Source organism: Tachysurus fulvidraco, chromosome 12 (assembly GCF_022655615.1).
Source record: "Tachysurus fulvidraco isolate hzauxx_2018 chromosome 12, HZAU_PFXX_2.0, whole genome shotgun sequence".
Lineage (NCBI taxonomy): Eukaryota > Metazoa > Chordata > Actinopteri > Siluriformes > Bagridae > Tachysurus > Tachysurus fulvidraco.
In genome coordinates, this window is record NC_062529.1 from 17,794,722 (window position 1) to 17,813,942 (window position 19,221).

At 35.5% G+C, this 19,221-nt stretch overlaps 7 gene segments (V, D, J or C); all 7 read right to left on the reverse strand.

Annotated features, from left to right (window-relative positions):
* Nucleotides 1-54: 54 nt before the first annotated feature.
* On the reverse strand, nucleotides 55-690 carry LOC113659483. The segment is given in 2 exon segments: nucleotides 55-427; nucleotides 568-690. Coding segments are annotated over 2 exon segments (387 nt in total).
* A 1,984-nt stretch (nucleotides 691-2,674) lies between these two features.
* On the reverse strand, nucleotides 2,675-3,245 carry LOC113659484. The segment is given in 2 exon segments: nucleotides 2,675-3,045; nucleotides 3,179-3,245. Coding segments are annotated over 2 exon segments (417 nt in total).
* Nucleotides 3,246-3,636: 391 nt separating this feature from the next.
* LOC125146087 lies at nucleotides 3,637-4,270 on the reverse strand. The segment is given in 2 exon segments: nucleotides 3,637-4,044; nucleotides 4,160-4,270. Coding segments are annotated over 2 exon segments (351 nt in total).
* Nucleotides 4,271-10,501: 6,231 nt separating this feature from the next.
* LOC113659282 lies at nucleotides 10,502-11,024 on the reverse strand. The segment is given in 2 exon segments: nucleotides 10,502-10,846; nucleotides 10,952-11,024. Coding segments are annotated over 2 exon segments (369 nt in total).
* A 116-nt stretch (nucleotides 11,025-11,140) lies between these two features.
* On the reverse strand, nucleotides 11,141-11,911 carry LOC125146075. The segment is given in 2 exon segments: nucleotides 11,141-11,665; nucleotides 11,781-11,911. Coding segments are annotated over 2 exon segments (351 nt in total).
* A 972-nt stretch (nucleotides 11,912-12,883) lies between these two features.
* Nucleotides 12,884-16,797, reverse strand: LOC125146028. The segment is given in 3 exon segments: nucleotides 12,884-12,999; nucleotides 16,272-16,601; nucleotides 16,713-16,797. Coding segments are annotated over 3 exon segments (492 nt in total).
* Nucleotides 16,798-18,662: 1,865 nt separating this feature from the next.
* LOC125146074 lies at nucleotides 18,663-19,221 on the reverse strand. The segment is given in 2 exon segments: nucleotides 18,663-19,038; nucleotides 19,144-19,221. Coding segments are annotated over 2 exon segments (369 nt in total).

A 19,221-nucleotide genomic window follows, 5' to 3' on the forward strand; every position in this document is an offset into this window, starting at 1 on the left:
CTAACCATGATTCACAGTGGTATAGATTTCTTGTGTCATATCGCCCTCTTTAGGTGTCTCCACATCTTCCTGACTGACACACAGTACGTTCTTGTACAGCTCTACCCTGTGGTTATAACACTGTGTTCTCTCACAGCACAGTAATACACAGCGCTGTCGTTATAATGCACATCGTTCACTGTAAATGAGCCGCTCTCAGGAACTGATTTAACAGCTGAAAATTTATTCTGGTTGAATTTTCCAAAGTCTAGAGTTCCATAGCTGGTAGTGAACACTATGAGCTCCATGCTCTCTCCATGATACTGACGATACCAGTACATTTCTCTGTAAGTTGCACCCTTTGTGTGTGAGCAGTTTATTTTGGCTGGTTGTCCATTTTTAACCCAAAGTGTTTGTGGCTGATTCACATCATTTGCTCCTGCAACTCCTGTGAATAAGCAGCAAACAGTTATATGTAAGCTATCTGTTTATTTTATATCTATCCATGAACATTTGTAGTAATACTATGATAATCACGTGTCTGCTTATTATTTATATACAGAGGTATCAGGCAAATTTTGTAGTTACCTTGAATCCAGTAAAGTGACTGAAACACTATTAAAATGCTGATCATGTCTCTTGATGTCATTGCTACAGACTGATCTTACACATATTCTTGTTTTGTAGGATGAGATGTCAGGACTCCACCCAATGAAATTCATTCATACCTGTTTGCACTAAGCAAAGTGAAAAAAAAAAAACGGAACTGAATAACTTTTAGCGTAGGAGTTACCTAAAATCCAGTGATCTGAATATTTTTGTTGTTGATGCTGTTGATGAACTATACTGAGATTCATAGTATTCATTTATAAGAGAGACACCACCTGAAGCCGGGCTCGAACCCGATCTCTGGGAACTGACCTAGTAGTTACTGAAACATGCATTAAATGTTTGTTTATAAAATTAATGTTGATTTATTCATTTTGAATGAATGAATGAATGAATGAATGAATGAATGAATGAATGAATAATAAATAAATAAATAAATAAATAAATAAATAAATAAATAAATAAATAAATGTCTTTTCAGTTCTTTTCAGAGTACTTTTTAATAAAAAAAAAAAAGCCAGACACCTACATGCTAAAAATCTTTATGTTGTTTATTGGCATTAAATCAAATCCAGCCACAGCTGCAGGTGTTGGGGTTTGTTTGTAACATGGATCAGATAAAGGTTTTTGTAATTACATGAGCTGATCTACAGCACTGTGTAATAAGCTGCACAGAAATACACAGCACTGTCGTTCACTGAAACACTGTTAATGGTCAAAGTGCCGTTGTTTCTCCCATCACCACTCAGTTTGATCTTTGTTTCAAATTCTTCCTCTAGCTTCAAAGAAACAGAATAAATGTATCCCATGAGTGTAAATCCTGTGTCCTGGTTGTGTTTGTACCACAATATACGGTCATAGTTATTTACAGTGTGTGCACATTTGATCTCAGCAAACTCATCTTGCTTTTTTATGAGATCTGGAGGATTCTGGATGACGGAACAAAGAGAACCTGTGAAGAGAAAAAGAGAGTGATCCAGGTATATAAAATGAAAGCAAAGATTTTCTAAATATTATAATTAAATTAATATTACATGTTTTTTTTTAATTGAGAATTCTGTATTTAACATTATATTTATATCATATTTACCTGGGAAAAACAATACTGATGCAGTAAGAGTGATGAGAACAGTATGCATGTTGAGCCTCTATGCTGTGAAAGTGGAAGAGTGCCATCAATCCTTTACTTCTTGAATAAAGCATGATGGAACTCTACATTCTGTTTGTTTCATTACACTGTTATTTCTAATGAAAGGGCTCCCTCTGGCGTACTGCATTGTGCACAGTAAAAGTAAAAGTTTTGAGAAGTTAGTATTTCATTCTTACAAACTAAGAATCTACATTCCAGAAACGTAAATATTCATGACTCATAACTCTTTTTTTCCCTTCCTTTAGGCAAACTCATCCTGATTTTTTTATGATCTCAGAAGGATCAAGGATGATACTACAGCTCTGCGCTGTGGTTATACCATTGTCTTTATTGTCTTTAGCTCCATACTCTCTGTTGATGCTGATGAAACCAGTGCATCCGATTATGATGACATTTCTAATGAAAGGTCTCCTTTTAGCTCCTTCTTGCTGCCTGCATGATATAATGCAGTAAAGGAACAGTAAAATAAGTAGATGCTATAATAATTTTGACAGCTAGCCACTATGGACACTTGCTGAAAATAAAATAAATAAATAAAAATAAAAGCTAAATTTAACTAGAGACAATCCTTTTGCAAGAACTTTGAGCTAAACATGAATCTATTAAACATGAGTTAATTCTATGGTAAAAATAACTAAACAAATACATAAAAAGTAGATATGTAGTATATTTCACATATATCTTATTGTAGATATTGTATATGTAGTATGTTAACCTTATTAAATAATACGAGACATTTATACCAGACATCTCATGGCTTATGAGATCACTTTAAACTTATGATAGACATAAACACGAGTTATCATAACAACTCATACGTATACTGTATTGTTACCTTTATAACAGTACTGATCATAATAGGTGTCATAATAATGCATGCTATAACATATTACACTAGCTTACATATCCTAATGACATTTATGCTTTCAGTCACTTTTATGTGTCTCCACTTCCTGAGATGCACAGTGTTTTTGTACAGCTCTGCCTTGTGGTTAAAACACTGTGTACTCTCACAGCACAGTAATACACAGCGCTGTCATTATAATTCACATCTTTCACTGTAAATGAGCCGCTCTCAGGAACTGATTTAATAGCTGAAAATTTATTCTTGTTGAAGTTTCCAAAGTCCAGAGTTCCATAGCTGGTAGTGAACACTATGAGCTCCATGCTCTCTCCATGATACTGACGATACCAGTACATCTGATTGTGAGTTGCATCTTTGGAGTGTGAACAGTTTATTGTGGCTGACTGGCCCACATTAGCCCAGAGTGTATTGGGCTGATGGACATCGTTCGCACCTGTAATTCCTGTGCATAAAAAATTATTACAATTAATCATTTAACAAATATGTGTAAGTAGTTAATTGTCCTATTGTGATTCATAGGCATGTATAGCAGACTTGTTATTACAGAGACGTTTCTCCTTCAGATTTTTATTTACCTTGAATCCAGTAGAGTGACTGAAAAATGACTAGAACTCTGATCATAGTGACTCTCGATAATGAGACTACAGACTGGACTAAGACTGTAAGATTATTCAGATTCTAGTCAGTGATGTAAGAATGTGACATCATAACTCCACCCACGGAGTCTAAAGATTCATCATTCAGAATCTTAGCATGAATTATGATGACAAAATAAACAGGTAAGAATCCTGTGATAAGGGTTATTTGGTGTTTATTGGTCTGTTTATTATTCTGCTATGATATAAAGATATATAGGATAATTATTTTAATTAAAATTATGTTCAGAAGCTGAATTAATTAAGCCCTATATTTCCATTTTTTTACTTAATACAAACTTTTGCTCATATGATGTGAGGATTCTGTTGCTGTTACACATTACAGTGTATTAAATGCAAATAGAAGCCAGTCACCTAAATGCTGAATATCTTTTATGTTGTTTATTGGCATTCAATCAAATCCAGCCACAGCTGCAGGTGTTGTGGTTTGTCTGTAACGTGGATCAGATAAAGGTTTTTGTAATTAAGTGAGCTGACTTACAGCACTGTGTAATAAGCTGCACAGAAATACACAGCACTGTCGTTCACTGAAACACTGTTAATGGTCAAAGAAGCGTTGTTTCTCCCATCACCGCTGAACTTGACCTTTGATTTAAAATCTGCCTCTGGATTTGGAGACACATTCAAAATATATCCCATGAATTGAAATCCTGTGTCCTGACCGTGTTTGTACCACAGTATACGGTCATAGTTTTTTACAGTGTGTGCACATTTGATCTCAGCAAACTCATGCTGATTTTTTATAATATCCTGAGGATTCTGGATGACTGAACAAACGCCTGAACCTGTGGAAAAAAAAAGAGAGCAGTCAAGACAAATTGAAAGATAAAGGAAACAAAACTAAGAAATCTAGCAAGAGCTTCTTGATAATGTATAAGATTATTCACTGGATAAAAATACCTGTTAAATATAAAAGTATCGTGATAATGAGAGCAGTAACCATGTTGAGTCTCTGTGCTGTGCATGTGTGCGTGTGTGTGCGTGTGTATATGTATGTATGTATGTATGCGTGTGTGTGTGTGTGTGTGTGTGTGTATGTGTGTGTGTGTGTGTGTGTGTGCGTGCATGGGTGTGTGTGTTTGTGTGTGATGTTCTGAATGAAGATAAAAACATTTCTAGGTAACTTTTATCTATTTATTTTGGTGTGGCATTTCTAATGAAATGTCTCCCTCTAGCTGGTTGCTTCATGTGTATAATTATTTTCCCCATATTTTTTTGCTCTGATTTATCTTCATCAAACAAAATCATTTATGAGGAACATTGCTCTCAATCAGAAAAAAAAAAAAATTAAGCCTTCTAAAAAATAATTTATAATTCACATTCATTCACAGAGAAAGTATGTGATGGGTAGAGTAAGAAAATTAACAAACAATCAAACAAACAAACAAAAACCTGTCTCTCTGACAAATCTTTGATTCCACTTGGGTGTGATGTCATGGGCAGTGATATAAAATCTAAAATGTGTATTGAATGCAAATAGAAACCTGTCAGCTAAATGCAGCTTTGTGTAGATCACAAAGTAAAACAGGAATTAAGTTTATGACAAATAAGTTTATGCAGAGAATATTTGTTTTACCATATAGTCATATAGTACCATATATGTCATACTGCCCCCTTGAGGTGCCTCTATTTCTTCCTAACACATACACATAGCATGTTTTTGTACAGCTCTACCCTGTGGTTATAACACTGCTGTCTCTCACAGCACAGAAATACGCTTCGCTGCCATTATAATCTACATCATTCACTGTAAAAGAGATTTTCCCAGCAATTGAATGGCTGTTAATTTGCTTGCGTCAAAATTTAGTGAGCACTATGAGCTCCATACTGAGCTCCATACTTTGGAAAATTTCCAAAGGCATTACTGAGCACTATGAGCTCCATACTTTTCCCATGATACTGATGGAACCAGTACATCAGATAATAAGTTGAACCCTTGGTGTGTGAGAAGTTTATTGTGGCTGTGGCCCATTTTAACTGAGATTATATTTGGCTGAGAGACATCATTCACCCCTGAAATAAAGAAATTGTTATTTTAACAAATATTGTATTTTATCTGCTGTTAATTGATTTATTTTTCTAAACAGTTATATCACTGTGATAATCCTTCAGTTGCTTGAGAGACTTTAGTTACCTTGAATCCAGCAGATTGACTAGTGATGAGGCTTTGCACTAAAGTTACACTATATCAGAGTTTTCAGATTGTTCTCAATGGTGTATAATGTGACATCATGGCTCTGCCCACAGAGACACCATTCATAACCTTAGTTTATCTTAGTTTAATACAGAAAGCTCTTCATTCTTGATCCGTACATGTATTAACTGAACATTACTTCATATGTAAGTAAGTATTAATTCAGGACTTGAGTGCATGATTATTAAACAATCATACTATCATACATTTTTAAAGATATTACTTATTAAATAGTGAAGAGAGGAACAATGTGGATGTCATTTGGTCATCCATCTGCTCACTGTGTACATACAGTATAAACACATCTTTACCTAACACAGTGTGACTTTGTGTGGTTTATTGATGTGAACTTAAATCTAGCCACAGCTGCAGGTGTTGTGGTTTGATGGTAACGTGGATCAGATAAAGGTTTTTGTAATTACGTGAGCTGATTTCAGGCACTGTGTAATAAGCTGCACAGAAATACACAGCACTGTCGTTCACTGAAACACTGCTAATGGTCAAAGTGCCGTTGTTTCTCCCATCACCACTCAGTCCGATCTTCGTTTCAAATTCTGCCTCTAGCTTTGGAAAAATGGTATTCAGATACCCCATGTATTTATATCCTGTGTCCTGGCTGTATTTGTACCACAGAATGCGATCATAGTTATTTTTATTGTTTGTACATTTCATCTCAACAAACTCATCTTTGTACTTTATGAGATCAAGAGGATTCTGGATTACAGAACAAACAGCAGACCCTATGAAGAAAAAAAGAAAGCATGATATAGTATAGAAATATGAAATAATTATTGAAAGCAATAAAACGAATATCAAATGGAAAGTGAATCTTGGTATATTTAGTTCTAGATTTTTAGAGAAAATATTATGTTTACCCGCAAGACATAATAGTATGGCTGAAAATATGATGAGAACAGTACACATGCTGGCTCTTTGTGCTTGACGTGAGACTTTGCTCTGCATTAATATAAGAGAAGCAGTTGTGTCACTCACCTTTGGTGTTCCAATGATAGTGTTGTCTTGCCATTTTTAATCAGAAGGCTCCATCTAGTGCAAAGTTTGTGCAGCCTGGAAGAAAAAAGGTAGAAATTATTTATACCCTTGACAACAATTCTATTGTGAATTCATTAATTCAGTTACATATTTAGCATCTTCAGGATTCTTAAAAATATCACTTTCTATATGAATCTTATTGGAATGGTACCTAAATATGTTATAACTAGTGTTTTCTGCTAGGTCAAATTGGTTTTGTTGTTGTTGTTGTTGTTGTTGTTGTTGTTGTTGTTGTTGTTGTTGTTGATTTAGAGATTTATACAAACTCACTCAATCCATACAACCAGTCTGAGGATCCCCAGAGTTTTGACAACCTAATGGACTGTATGATGTGCACTAAAATCTTACCTCAGATATACTCATGGTTAAATAATTTAATTTTACAATAATTTTTAGAAGTAATTATTATTATTAACATTGAGATGCAAAGTGCATGAAAATAAAGGATACAAGGATTTTTAAGCAAATAATCCAGGATATACAGCTACAACAAATGCACAAGGACATCAATAGTCAGTATGCCTTTACTGTCTACATTCCCTGTCAAGGTCATAAAGTTGTTTAATTCATGCTCCAGTTTAGATCTTGTAAGAAAATTGTATCCCATGAGTTGGTACTCTCTGTCTCAGGTGTGTTTGTACCACAGAATGCAATCTTAGCCTGAAGTCTTGTGAGAACACTGAATCACCCAACACAGATTTTTCATGCTTCCTGAGCAGATCATGCAGCGTTTGGAAAACATCTTTACTGATAACGAAAATTATGTGAGAAAACACAATAAATCAAGGTTTGCATTTGAAGTAATTTATACTGACGTACGTGTCCCTTAGTGACATGTTTTCGCATTACTTAGGAAACCCTTCCACAATCCCACTAAGGAATGTGTCCTAGTTTGCACGGGTTAGTGTTGAAAACACAAGATCAACTATCAGAGTTGGTCTTACCTTGAACGCAGGTGTCCTCTTACCTTGAACTTCGGTTTTCTAGGTCCCTAGGTCTTCTAACAAAGGATCCGCTTCAAGTTCTTCTACCTAATCTATTGTTTTAATCTTTAAATAAAGGAGGCAGACTTAGACCTTTTTGTCTTTTCAGGATCCTCACAATGGGAGGCCTTGTTTTTATTAAAAGTAGTGTAATACAGATAGATGTGTGTAATATACAGTTTGTAGAGGAAAATAAAAGAAAATTACGAATAAAATCTCCTTCAATAATCAAACAGTATTAGAATAAGTAAAAGTAATTAAAATTCAAAGATTATAACAAACCAAGAAACACTCTCCAAGTGTAAGCTTGCATTTGTTCTATGATGCACACAGAGTATAACATGCACTGAGCTTGTTTACACTAGAATGCGCACACAATGTAATTCAAGACAAGCTTTTATACATTTTCAAGCCTTTCACCAATACGGCATCCTTATTGACTTTAAAACCAACATTCCTTTCTGTTTCTCTTTCCCAAAACCTGGTAACCCTGTGGTCAGTGACCAGATGTATTCATTAAGGTATACATTCCTTTCAAACAGCACAAGCTTGCATTTTCATCTTACTAACTATGTCCCTCCCCCAAGAGTGTTGGAGTTTTCCTTTACGGATTACTGTCAGCGGTATCCTCTTTGAGCTTTTTTTCTTCCAGAGAGCCTTCATATACAGTAGCATACTCAGCACATCTTGTCTTTTAGCACACAAACCTTTGGCTGTGGTTTCCAAAATCTGGAGTGCCGTATGTTGGAGAGTACACAATAAGCTCCATGCTCTGTCTATGATGCTGACGGAACCAGTACATCCGACTGTAAGTTGAACCCTTAGTGTGTGAGCAGTTTATTGTGGCTGATTGACCCATTGTAACCCAGAGTGTGCTGGGATGAGAGACATCATTCGCCCCTGAGACTCCTGAAGACAAATATAAATTGTTTATTGTCTTATTTTGGTTTATAGGCATGTACAGCAGTTATATTATTACACTGATAATCATGCAGGTGCTTTTTAAAGTATTTTAGTTACCTTGAATCCAGTAGAGTGACTGCAAAATGACTAGAACTCTGATCATAGTGACTCTTGATAATGAGACTACAGACTGAACTAAGACTGTAAGATTATTCAGATTCCTGTCAGTGATGTAAGAATATGACATCATAACTCCACCCACAGAGACGGTCTAAAAATACACCATCCATATTCTTTGCATATCATGCATTAAAGTAAAAACACCTGAAAAAAAAACATTTAACATTGTTAGTCTAAGAGAGCTTTTATACAACAATGTAGTGTCTGATTTTATTTTATGACAGATACATTGTTAAAATTGTGGTCATGCAGATGTTCTTTATTAACGATAATGTATTTATCTGTACTTCATTCGTAAATTTAATAAAGGACTTTTTATAAAACTACATAAAAAAACAGAAAATGTACAGTATTTAACATTGCTTTTAGAAGCTTATATTAATTATTAGGTTTAAATTAAAATGTTTCAATTCAAATGACCAGCCAAATAAATTTGTAGCATTTGGCAGACACCCTTTTCCAGAGTGAATTACATTTTATCTTATATTTTATACAGCTGAGCATTGAGGGCCTTGCTCAAGGGCCCAGAAGTGGCAGCTTGGTGGACCTGTCATTCAAGCTTGCATCCCTTTGAGCTGGAAGTCCACCATCTCCATGTTGGAGATGGAGCTACCAGGCAAGAGGGAGGCCAAAGAGGAGATATATGGATGTGTTAAATGGGGACATGAAGTCAATTACTGTGAGAGTAGAAGATTCAGAGGATAGAGTTAGGTGGAAACAAATGATTCGCTGTGGGGACCCCTAACCGGAAAAGTAGAAAGAGGAAGAAGATAAGGTGTTGGGCATTTTTGCCTTGAATGCCTCTATTCCCTGTCATGCATAATAAATCTTTCACAATGACGTTTCAAATTGTTTGATGAATTTTTTTTTATCAAAAATAGGTGTTTATTTATGCCTTGGACAGTTTGACAGATTTAAACAAAACCTCTATGATTTAAGTTTAAATCATTACACTGTCTACAAGAAACAATTAAATAAAATGTCACAGCTTGTGCCAACTCTGCCATTTCCACCATTTAGTGAATTCCCAAACTGTATATTATCAGCATTATCAGTCTCCTAATATGATTACTGGAAATAAGTGAAAAATAATATTGACTAAAAAGAGCTTTGCTTACGGGAATGAATTAAATCCACCCCAAAGCTGCAGGTGCTCTGGTTTAAAGGAAATGTGCATCAGATAAAGGGTTTTTTAAACAAACCTATTAAAATAAAGTCAAATAGACTATTAAATATAAGAGGTAATAACTTTAATATGCTTGTGATTTCTAAAACAGAAACAAAACAAAACAGAAAAGTCCCAGATTCTTGGGATGTGCTTGTCATGGTTATGCCGTATCATCACCTGACTACAAATCCCATCATCCCCATCACATATATCCCAGTCACCCACACCTCTGTTTTTATTCTGGTGTCTGTATGCACCTTGTCCTGCTTTTGTTCATGTTGTGTTTGATTGAAGCCTTGTTCAACATTGTCTTGTTCGTAGCCTGATGTTTTTCCTGTTTTGTTTCTACTTACAGTTTTAGTCTTTTGATGCTGTTCATTATTAACCTTTAGCTCCGGCTCTATTTCACCTCCTATTCTAACAGTTGTTCATGTTGTTCTGGGACTCTTGAGGATTTCTGGACCTCGAATAATGAACCATTGTTGTTTTGACTACATGATGAACAGTACAATTTGATGCTATCATTTTAATATCAGAAGTTGTTATTATTGCCATTAGCTGCTAAAAAAAAATCTTGAAAATAGAAATAATGTGCAGTGTTTGGGAAAGCGCTAACACAAAGAAGTCATGGTCAATGTCATTGCCAATGATCCTGCATTGCTCTACATTCAGAAAACATAAATCAGTCCTTAACTCCATAACAGACTGATTTGTTGTGTCATACTGGCCCCTTGGAGCATCTCTATTACATCTTGACACACAGTGTGTTTTTGTACAGCTCTGTCATGTGGTTATAACACTGTGTTCACTCACAGCACAGAAATACACACCTCTGTCATTATAGTCCACATCTTTCACTGTAAATGAGCCGCGTTCACTGGTGGATTTAATGACTGAGAATTTACTTTGGTTGAAGTTTCCGAAATCTGGAGCGCTGTATGTGGGAGAGTACACAACGAGCTCCATGCTCTGTCCATGACGCTGACGAAACCAGTACATCCGATCGTACGATACACCCATGCTGTGCGAGCAGTTTATTGTGGCTGATTGACCCATTGCAACCCATAGTGTACTGGACTGAGAGACATCATTCGCCCCTGAGACTCCTGTAGATACATAACAAATTGTCTTATTTTCATTTATAGGCATGTACAGCAGTTATATTATTACACCGATAATCATGCAGGTGCTTTGTAAAGTATTTTAGTTACCTTGAATCCAGTAGAGAGACTGAAAAATGACTAGAACTCTGATCATAGTGACTCTTGATAATGAGACTACAGACTGAACTAAGACTGTAAGATTATTCAGATTCTAGTCAGTGATGTAAGAATGTGACATCAAAACTCCACCCACAGAGACGGTCTAAAAATACACCATCCACCATTACACCATTATGTATTACTGTATACATTATGTAAGAATCTATTACTTTACATTTGTTATTATGAGATCTAAATGCTCTGTGTGATTACTGTATGAAATTCAAATAATAATATTGACTTCAAAGCTATTTGTTGTTTACTGGCATTAATTCGAATCCAGCCACAGCTGCAGGTGTTGTGGTTTGTCTGTAACGTAGATCAGATAAAGGTTTTTGTAATTAAGTGAGCTGATTTACAGCACTGTGTAATAAGCTGCACAGAAATACACAGCACTGTCGTTCACTGAAACACTGTTAATGGTCAAAGAAGCGTTGTTTCTCCCATCACCGCTGAACTTGACCTTTGATTTAAAATCTGCCTCTGGATTTGGAGACTCAATGAAAATATATCCCATGAATTGAAATCCTGTGTCCTGACCGTGTTTGTACCACAGTATACGGTTATAGTCTTTTACAGTGTGTGCACATTTGATCTCAGCAAACTCATGCTGATTTTTTATAATATCCTGAGGATTCTGGATGACTGAACAAACGCCTGAACCTGTGGAAAGAAAAAGAGAGCAGTCAAGACAAATTGAAAGATAAAGGAAACAAAACTAAGAAATCTAGCAAGAGCTTCTTGATAATGTATAAGATTATTCACTGGATAAAAATACCTGTGAAATATAAAAGTATCGTGATAATGAGAGCAGTAACCATGTTGAGTGTCTGTGCTGTGCATGTGTGCGTGTGTGTGCCCGTATGTGTATATGTATGTATGTATGCGTGTATGTATGTATGCGTGTGTGTGTGTGTGTGTGTGTGTGTGTGTGTGTGTGTGTGTGTGTGTGTGTGTGTGTGTGTGTGTGTGTGTGTGTGTGTGTGTGTGCGTGCATTCGTGCGTGTGTGTGTTTGTGTGTGATGTTCTGAATGAAGATAAAAACAGATTTCTAGGTAACTTTTATCTATTTATTTTGGTGTGGCATTTCTAATAAAATGTCTCCCTCTAGCTGGTTGCTTCATGTGCATAATTATTTTCCCCATCTTTTTTTGCTCTGATTTATCTTCATCAAACAAAATCATTTATGAGGAACATTGCTCTCAACCAGTTAAAAAAAAACATTAAGCCTTCTAAAAAATAATTTAGAATTCACATTCATTCACAGAGAAAGTATGTGGTGGGTAGAGTAAGAAAATTAACAAACAATCAAACAAACAAAAACCTGTCTCTCTGACAAATCTTTGATTCCACTTGGGTGTGATGTCATGGGCAGTGATATAAAATATAAAATGTGTATTGAATGCAAATAGAAACCTGTCAGCTAAATGCAGCTTTGTGTAGATCACAAAGTAAAATAGGAATTAAGTTTATGACAAATAAGTTTATGCAGAGAATATTTGTTGTACCATATAGTTATGTCATACTGCCCCCTAGAGGTGCCTCTATTTCTTCCTAACACATACACATAGCATGTTTTTGTACAGCTCTACCCTGTGGTTATTATAGACACCATTCATAACCTTAGTTTATCTTAGTTTAATACAGAAAGCTCTTCATTCTTGATTCTTTCATGTATTAACTGAAAATTACTTCATATGTAGGTAAGTATTAATTCAAGACTTGAGTGCATGATTATTAAACAATCATACTATCATACATTTTTAAAGATATTACTTATTAAATGTGGAACAATGTGGATGTCATTTGGTCATCCATCTGCTCACTGTGTACATACAGTATAAACACATCTTTACCTAACACAGTGTGACTTTGTGTGGTTTATTGATGTGAACTTAAATCCAGCCACAGCTGCAGGTGTTGTGGTTTGATGGTAACGTGGATCAGATAAAGGTTTTTGTAATTACGTGAGCTGATTTCAGGCACTGTGTAATAAGCTGCACAGAAATACACAGCACTGTCGTTCACTGAAACACTGTTAATGGTCAAAGTGCCATTGTTTCTCCCATCACCACTCAGTTTGATCTTCGTTTCAAATTCTGCCTCTAGGTTTGGAATAACAGTATTTAGATACCCCATGTATTTAAATCCTGTGTCCTGGCTGTATTTGTACCACAGAATGTGATCATAGTTATTTTTATTGTTTGTACATTTCATCTCAACAAACTCATCTTTGTATTTTATGAGATCAAGAGGATTCTGGATTACAGAACAAACAGCAGACCCTATGAAGAAAAAAAGAAAGCATGATATAGTATAGAAATATTAAATAATTATTGAAAGCAATAAAAGGAATATCAAATGGAAAGTGAATTTTGGTATATTTAGTTCTAGATTTTTAGAGAAAATATTATGTTTACCTGCAAGACATAATAGTATGGCTGAAAATATGATGAGAACAGTACACATGCTGGCTCTTTGTGCTTGATGTGAGACTTTGCTCTGCATTAATATAAGAGAAGCAGTTGTGTCACTCACCTTTGGTGTTCCAGTGATAGTGTTGTCTTGGCATTTTTAATCAGAAGGCTCCATCTAGTGCAAAGTTTGTGCAGCCTGGAAGAAAAAAGGTAAAATTATTTATACCTCTTAAAAGTATCACTTTCTATATGAATCTTTTTGGAATGGTACCTAAGTATGTTATAACTAGCATTTTCTGCTAGGTCAAATTGGTTTTGTTGTTGTTGTTGTTGTTGTTGTTGTTGTTGTTGTTGTTGTTGTTGTTGTTGTTTTAGAGATTTATACGAACTCACTCAATTCATACAACCAGTCTGAGGATCCCCAGAGTTTTGACAACCTAATGGACTGTATGATGTGCACTAAAATCTTACCTCAGACCTACTCATGGTTAAATAATTTAATTTTACAATAATTTTTAGAAGTAATTATTATTATTAACATTGAGAAATGCAAAGTGCATGAAAATAAAGGATAAAAGGATTTTTAAGCAAATAATCCAGGATATACAGCTACAACAAATGCACAAGGACATCAGTAGTCAGTATGCCTTTACTGTCTACATTCCCTGCCAAGGTCATAAAGGCTCCAGTTGAGATCTTGTAAGAAAATTGTATCTCATGAGTTGGTACTCTCTGTCTCAGGTGTGTTTGTACCACAGAATGCGATCTTAGCCTGAAGTCTTGTGAGAACACTGAATCGCCCAACACAGATTTCCCATGCTTCCTGAGCAGATCATGCAGTTTGGAAAACATCTACAATGATAGCGAAAACTATGTGAGAAAACACAATAAATCAAGGTTTGCATTTGAAGTAATTTATACTGACGTACGTGTCCCTTAGTGACATGTTTTTGCATTGCTTAAGAAACCCTTCCACAATCCCACTAAGGAATGTGTCCTTGTTTGCACTTGTTAGTGTTGAAAACACAAGATCGACTATCAGAGTTGATTACCTTGAATGCAGGTGCCCTTTAAAGTCCCTAGGTCTTCTAACAAAGGATCCTCTTCAAGTTCTTCTACATAATCTATTGTTTTAATCTTTAAATAAAGGAGGCAGACTTAGACCTTTTTGTCTTTTCAGGATCCTCACAATGGGAGGCCTTGTTTTTATTAAAAGTAGTGTAATACAGATAGATGTGTGTAATATACAGTTTGTAGAGGAAAATAAAAGAAAATTACAAATAAAATCTCCTTCAATAATCAAGCAGTATTAGAATAAGTAAAAGTAATTAAAATTCAAAGATTATAACAAACCAAGAAACACTCTCCAAGTGTAAGCTTGCATTTGTTCTATGATGCACACAGAGTATAACATGTACTGAGCTCGTTTACACTAGAATGCGCACACAATGTAATTCAAGACAAGCTTTTATACATTTTCAAGCCTTTCACCAATACGGCATCCTTATTGACTTTAAAACCAACATTCCTTTCTGTTTCTCTTTCCCAAAACCTGGTAACCCTGTGGTCAGTGACCAGATGTATTCTTTAAGGTATACATTCCTTTCAAACAGCACAAGCTTGCAATATCATCTTACTAACTATGTCCCTCCCCCAAGAGTGTTGGAGTTTTCCTTTACGGATTACTGTCAGCGGTATCCTCTTTGAGCTTTTTTTCTTCCAGAGAGCCTTCATATAGCATACTCAGCACATCTTATCTTTTAGCACACAAGCAATATTATTGCATACATGTTTTGAAAGCACTCCATCCAGAGTGTATCCTGCCTTGATGCCCGATGACGCCTGAGATAGGCACAGGCTCCCTGTGACCCGAGAAGTTTGGATAAGCGGTAGAAAATGAATGAATGAATGAATGAATGAATGAATGAATGAATGAATGAATGAATGAATGAATGAATGTTTTGAAAGCAAAGAAAAATATATAAAGAAATAAAGAACACTTAATCACTTTAATATTCTTGATCTTGATCCATTCTTCATTTCTGTCTCGGTACAGAGTCTGATTCTTTTTCATCCAATGATTTCTTTATTCTTCAAACTTTATATTCTTTATTTTATTCAACAGTTGTTTTATTTCTTCTGCTCCTTTTTCTATTCTCTTCTTTTTTCTTCTATTTGTCTTTGCTCCTAGCTCTACATTTGCTAATATTTATGGCTTTAATTTCACTTTTCTTTTGTATGGGAATATGAGAGCAGGGTTTTGAAGTTGGATAGCATCGATAAGGTTTATCCAATGAGCACAATGAGCATTGTATAATGTATAATGTTTTCATCTTGAGGTTGAACAGATTTACCTGCTGACAGATTAAAGAATAGATGATGGTGATGAGAGAAATCATTTGCATGAGGCTATTCATGTCTAGATCTGTTTGACAGAAGCAGTAACACAACACTACAACTGAAGTTACATCATAAGTTCATTACACTGTCTACAGAAAACAACCAAATAAGATATCAGAGGTTAGAGAAGGTTAAGACACAACACTGAAAATCTGAGAAATCACATCACGAGATACATACTCATGACAATATTATTAGTGATTTTATAAGAATTCACTCGCCATGTACTGTACAATGTATATATACTGTATATTGAAGAGAATATATTGCCCCTACTGTTATACTCTAATAATTAATGTTTGTTAGTTAAATGTGTTCATAAAAATATGGTCATTCATCATAGTGTAATAAAGCTAATAAGAAACAGATCTTGAGTGAGGATTTCTTGTCATACTGCCCCCTTTGTTCATTTACTTTTCCTCTTGGCTGAGTCCCACAGTATGTTTTTGTACAGCTCTGCCTTTTGGTTATAACACTGTGTTCACTCACGACACAGAAATACACACCTCTGTCATTATGATCCACATCTTTCACTGTAAATGAGCCGCTCTCAGTGACAGTTTTAATGACTGAGAATTTACTGTGGCTGTGGTTTCCAAAATCTGGAGTGCCGTATGTTGGAGAGTACACAATAAGCTCCATGCTCTGTCCATGATGCTGACGGAACCAGTACATCAGACTGTAAGTTGAACCTTTAGTGTGTGAGCAGTTTATTGTGGCTGATTGACCCATTGTAACCCAGAGTGTGCTGGGCTGAGAGACATCATTCGCCCCTGAGACTCCTGAAGACAAATATAAATTGTTTATTGTCTTATTTTGGTTTATAGGCATATACATCGGTTATATTATTACAACGATAATCAAGCAGGTGCTTTGTAAAGCATTTTAGTTACCTTGAATCCAGTAGAGTGACTGAAAAATAACTAGAACTCTGATCATAGTGACTCTTGATGATGAGACTACAGACTGAACTAAGACTGTAAGATTATTCAGATTCCTGTCACTGATGTAAGAATGTGACATCACAACTCCACCCACAGAGACGGTCTAAAAATACACCATCCATATTCTTTGCATATCATGCATTAAAGTCAAAACACCTGAAAAAAAAACATTTAACATTGTTAGTCTAAGAGAGCTTTTATACAACAATGTAGTGTCTGATTTTATTTTATGACAGATACATTGTTAAAATTGTGGTCATGCAGATGTTCTTTATTAACGATAATGTATTTATCTGTACTTCATTCATAAATTTAATAAAGGACTTTTTATAAAACTACATAAAAAAAACAGAAAATGTACAGTATTTAACATTGCTATTAGAAGCTTATATTAATTATTAGGTTTAAATTAAAATGTTTCAATTCAAATGACCAGCCAAATAAATTTGTAGCATTTGGCAGACACCCTTTTCCAGAGTGAATTACATTTTATCTTATATTTTATACAGCTGAGCATTGAGGGCCTTGCTCAAGGGCCCAGAAGTGGCAGCTTGGTGGACCTGTCATTCAAGCTTGCATCCCTTTGAGCTGGAAGTCCACCATCTCCATGTTGGAGATGGAGCTACCAGGTAAGAGGTCAAGAGGAAGACCAAAGAGGAGATATATGGATGTGTTAAATGGGGACATGAAGTTCATTGGTGCAAGAGTAGAAGATTCAGAGGATAGAGTTAGGTGGAAACAAATGATTCGCTGTGGGGACCCCTAACCGGAAAAGCAGAAAGAGGAAGAAGATAAGGTGTTGGGCATTTCATGATCAGTTTGCCTTGACTGCCTCTATTCCCTGTCATGCATAATAAATCTTTCACAATGATGTTTCAAATTGTTTGATGAATTTTTTTTATCAAAAATAGGTGTTTATTTACGGTATGTCTCGGACAGTTTGACAGAATTAAACAAAACCTCTATGATTTAAGTTTAAATCATTACACTGTCTACAAGAAACAATTAAATAAAATGTCACAGCTTGTGCCAACTCTGCCATTTCCACCTTTTAGTGAATTCCCAAACTCTATATTATCAGCAATATCAGTCTCCTAATATGATTACTGGAAATAAGTGAAAAATAATATTGACTAAAAAGTTCCTTGCTTATGGGAATGAATTAAATCCACCCCAAAGCTGCAGGTGCTCTGGTTTAAAGGAAATGTGCATCAGATAAAGGGTTTTTTAAACAAACCTATTAAAATAAAGTCAAATAGACTATTAAATATAAGAGGTAATAACTTTAATATGCTTGTGATTTCTAAAACAGAAACAAAACAAAACAGAAAAATCCCAGACTCTTGGGATGTGCTTGTCATGGTTATGCCGTATCATCACCTGACTACAAATCCCATCATCCCCATGACATATATCCCAGTCACCCACACCTCTGTTTTTATTCTGGTGTCTGTATGCACCTTGTCCTGCTTTTGTTCATGTTGTGTTTGATTGAAGCCTTGTTTGCCATAGTCTTGCTCGTAGCCTGATGTTTTTCCTGTTTTGTTTCTACTTACAGTTTTAGTCTTTTGATGCTGTTCATTATTAACCTTTAGCTCCGGCTCTCTTTCACCACTATGAGGATTTCTGGACCTCGTATTATGAACCATTGTTGTTTTGACTGCATGATGTACAGTAAAATTTTATCTCATCAGTGTTATCAGTTTAATATCAGAAGTTGTTATTATTGCCATTAGCTGACTAAAAATTCTAAAAAGTAAAAAGTTTTTGGGAAAGCGCTAACACAAAGAAGTCATGGTCAATGTCATTGTCAATGATCCTGCATTGCTCTACATTCAGAAAACAGAAAGCAAAGTCCTTAACGCCTTAACAGACTGATTTGTTGTGTCATACTGCCCCCTTGGAGCATCTCTATTACATCTTGACACACAGTGTGTTTTTGTACAGCTCTGTCATGTGGTTATAACACTGTGTTCACTCACAGCACAGAAATACACACCTCTGTCATTATAGTCCACATCTTTCACTGTAAATGAGCCGCGTTCACTGGTGGATTTAATGACTGAGAATTTACTTTGGTTGAAGTTTCCGAAATCTGGAGCGCTGTATGTGGGAGAGTACACAACGAGCTCCATGCTCTGTCCATGACGCTGACGAAACCAGTACATCCGATCGTACGATACACCCATGCTGTGCGAGCAGTTTATTGTGGCTGATTGACCCATTGCAACCCATAGTGTACTGGACTGAGAGACATCATTCACCCCTGAGACTCCTGTAGATACATAACAAATTGTCTTATTTTCATTTATAGGCATGTACAGCAGTTATATTATTACACCGATAATCATGCAGGTGCTTTGTAAAGTATTTTAGTTACCTTGAATCCAGTAGAGAGACTGAAAAATGACTAGAACTCTGATCATAGTGACTCTTGATGATGAGACTACAGACTGAA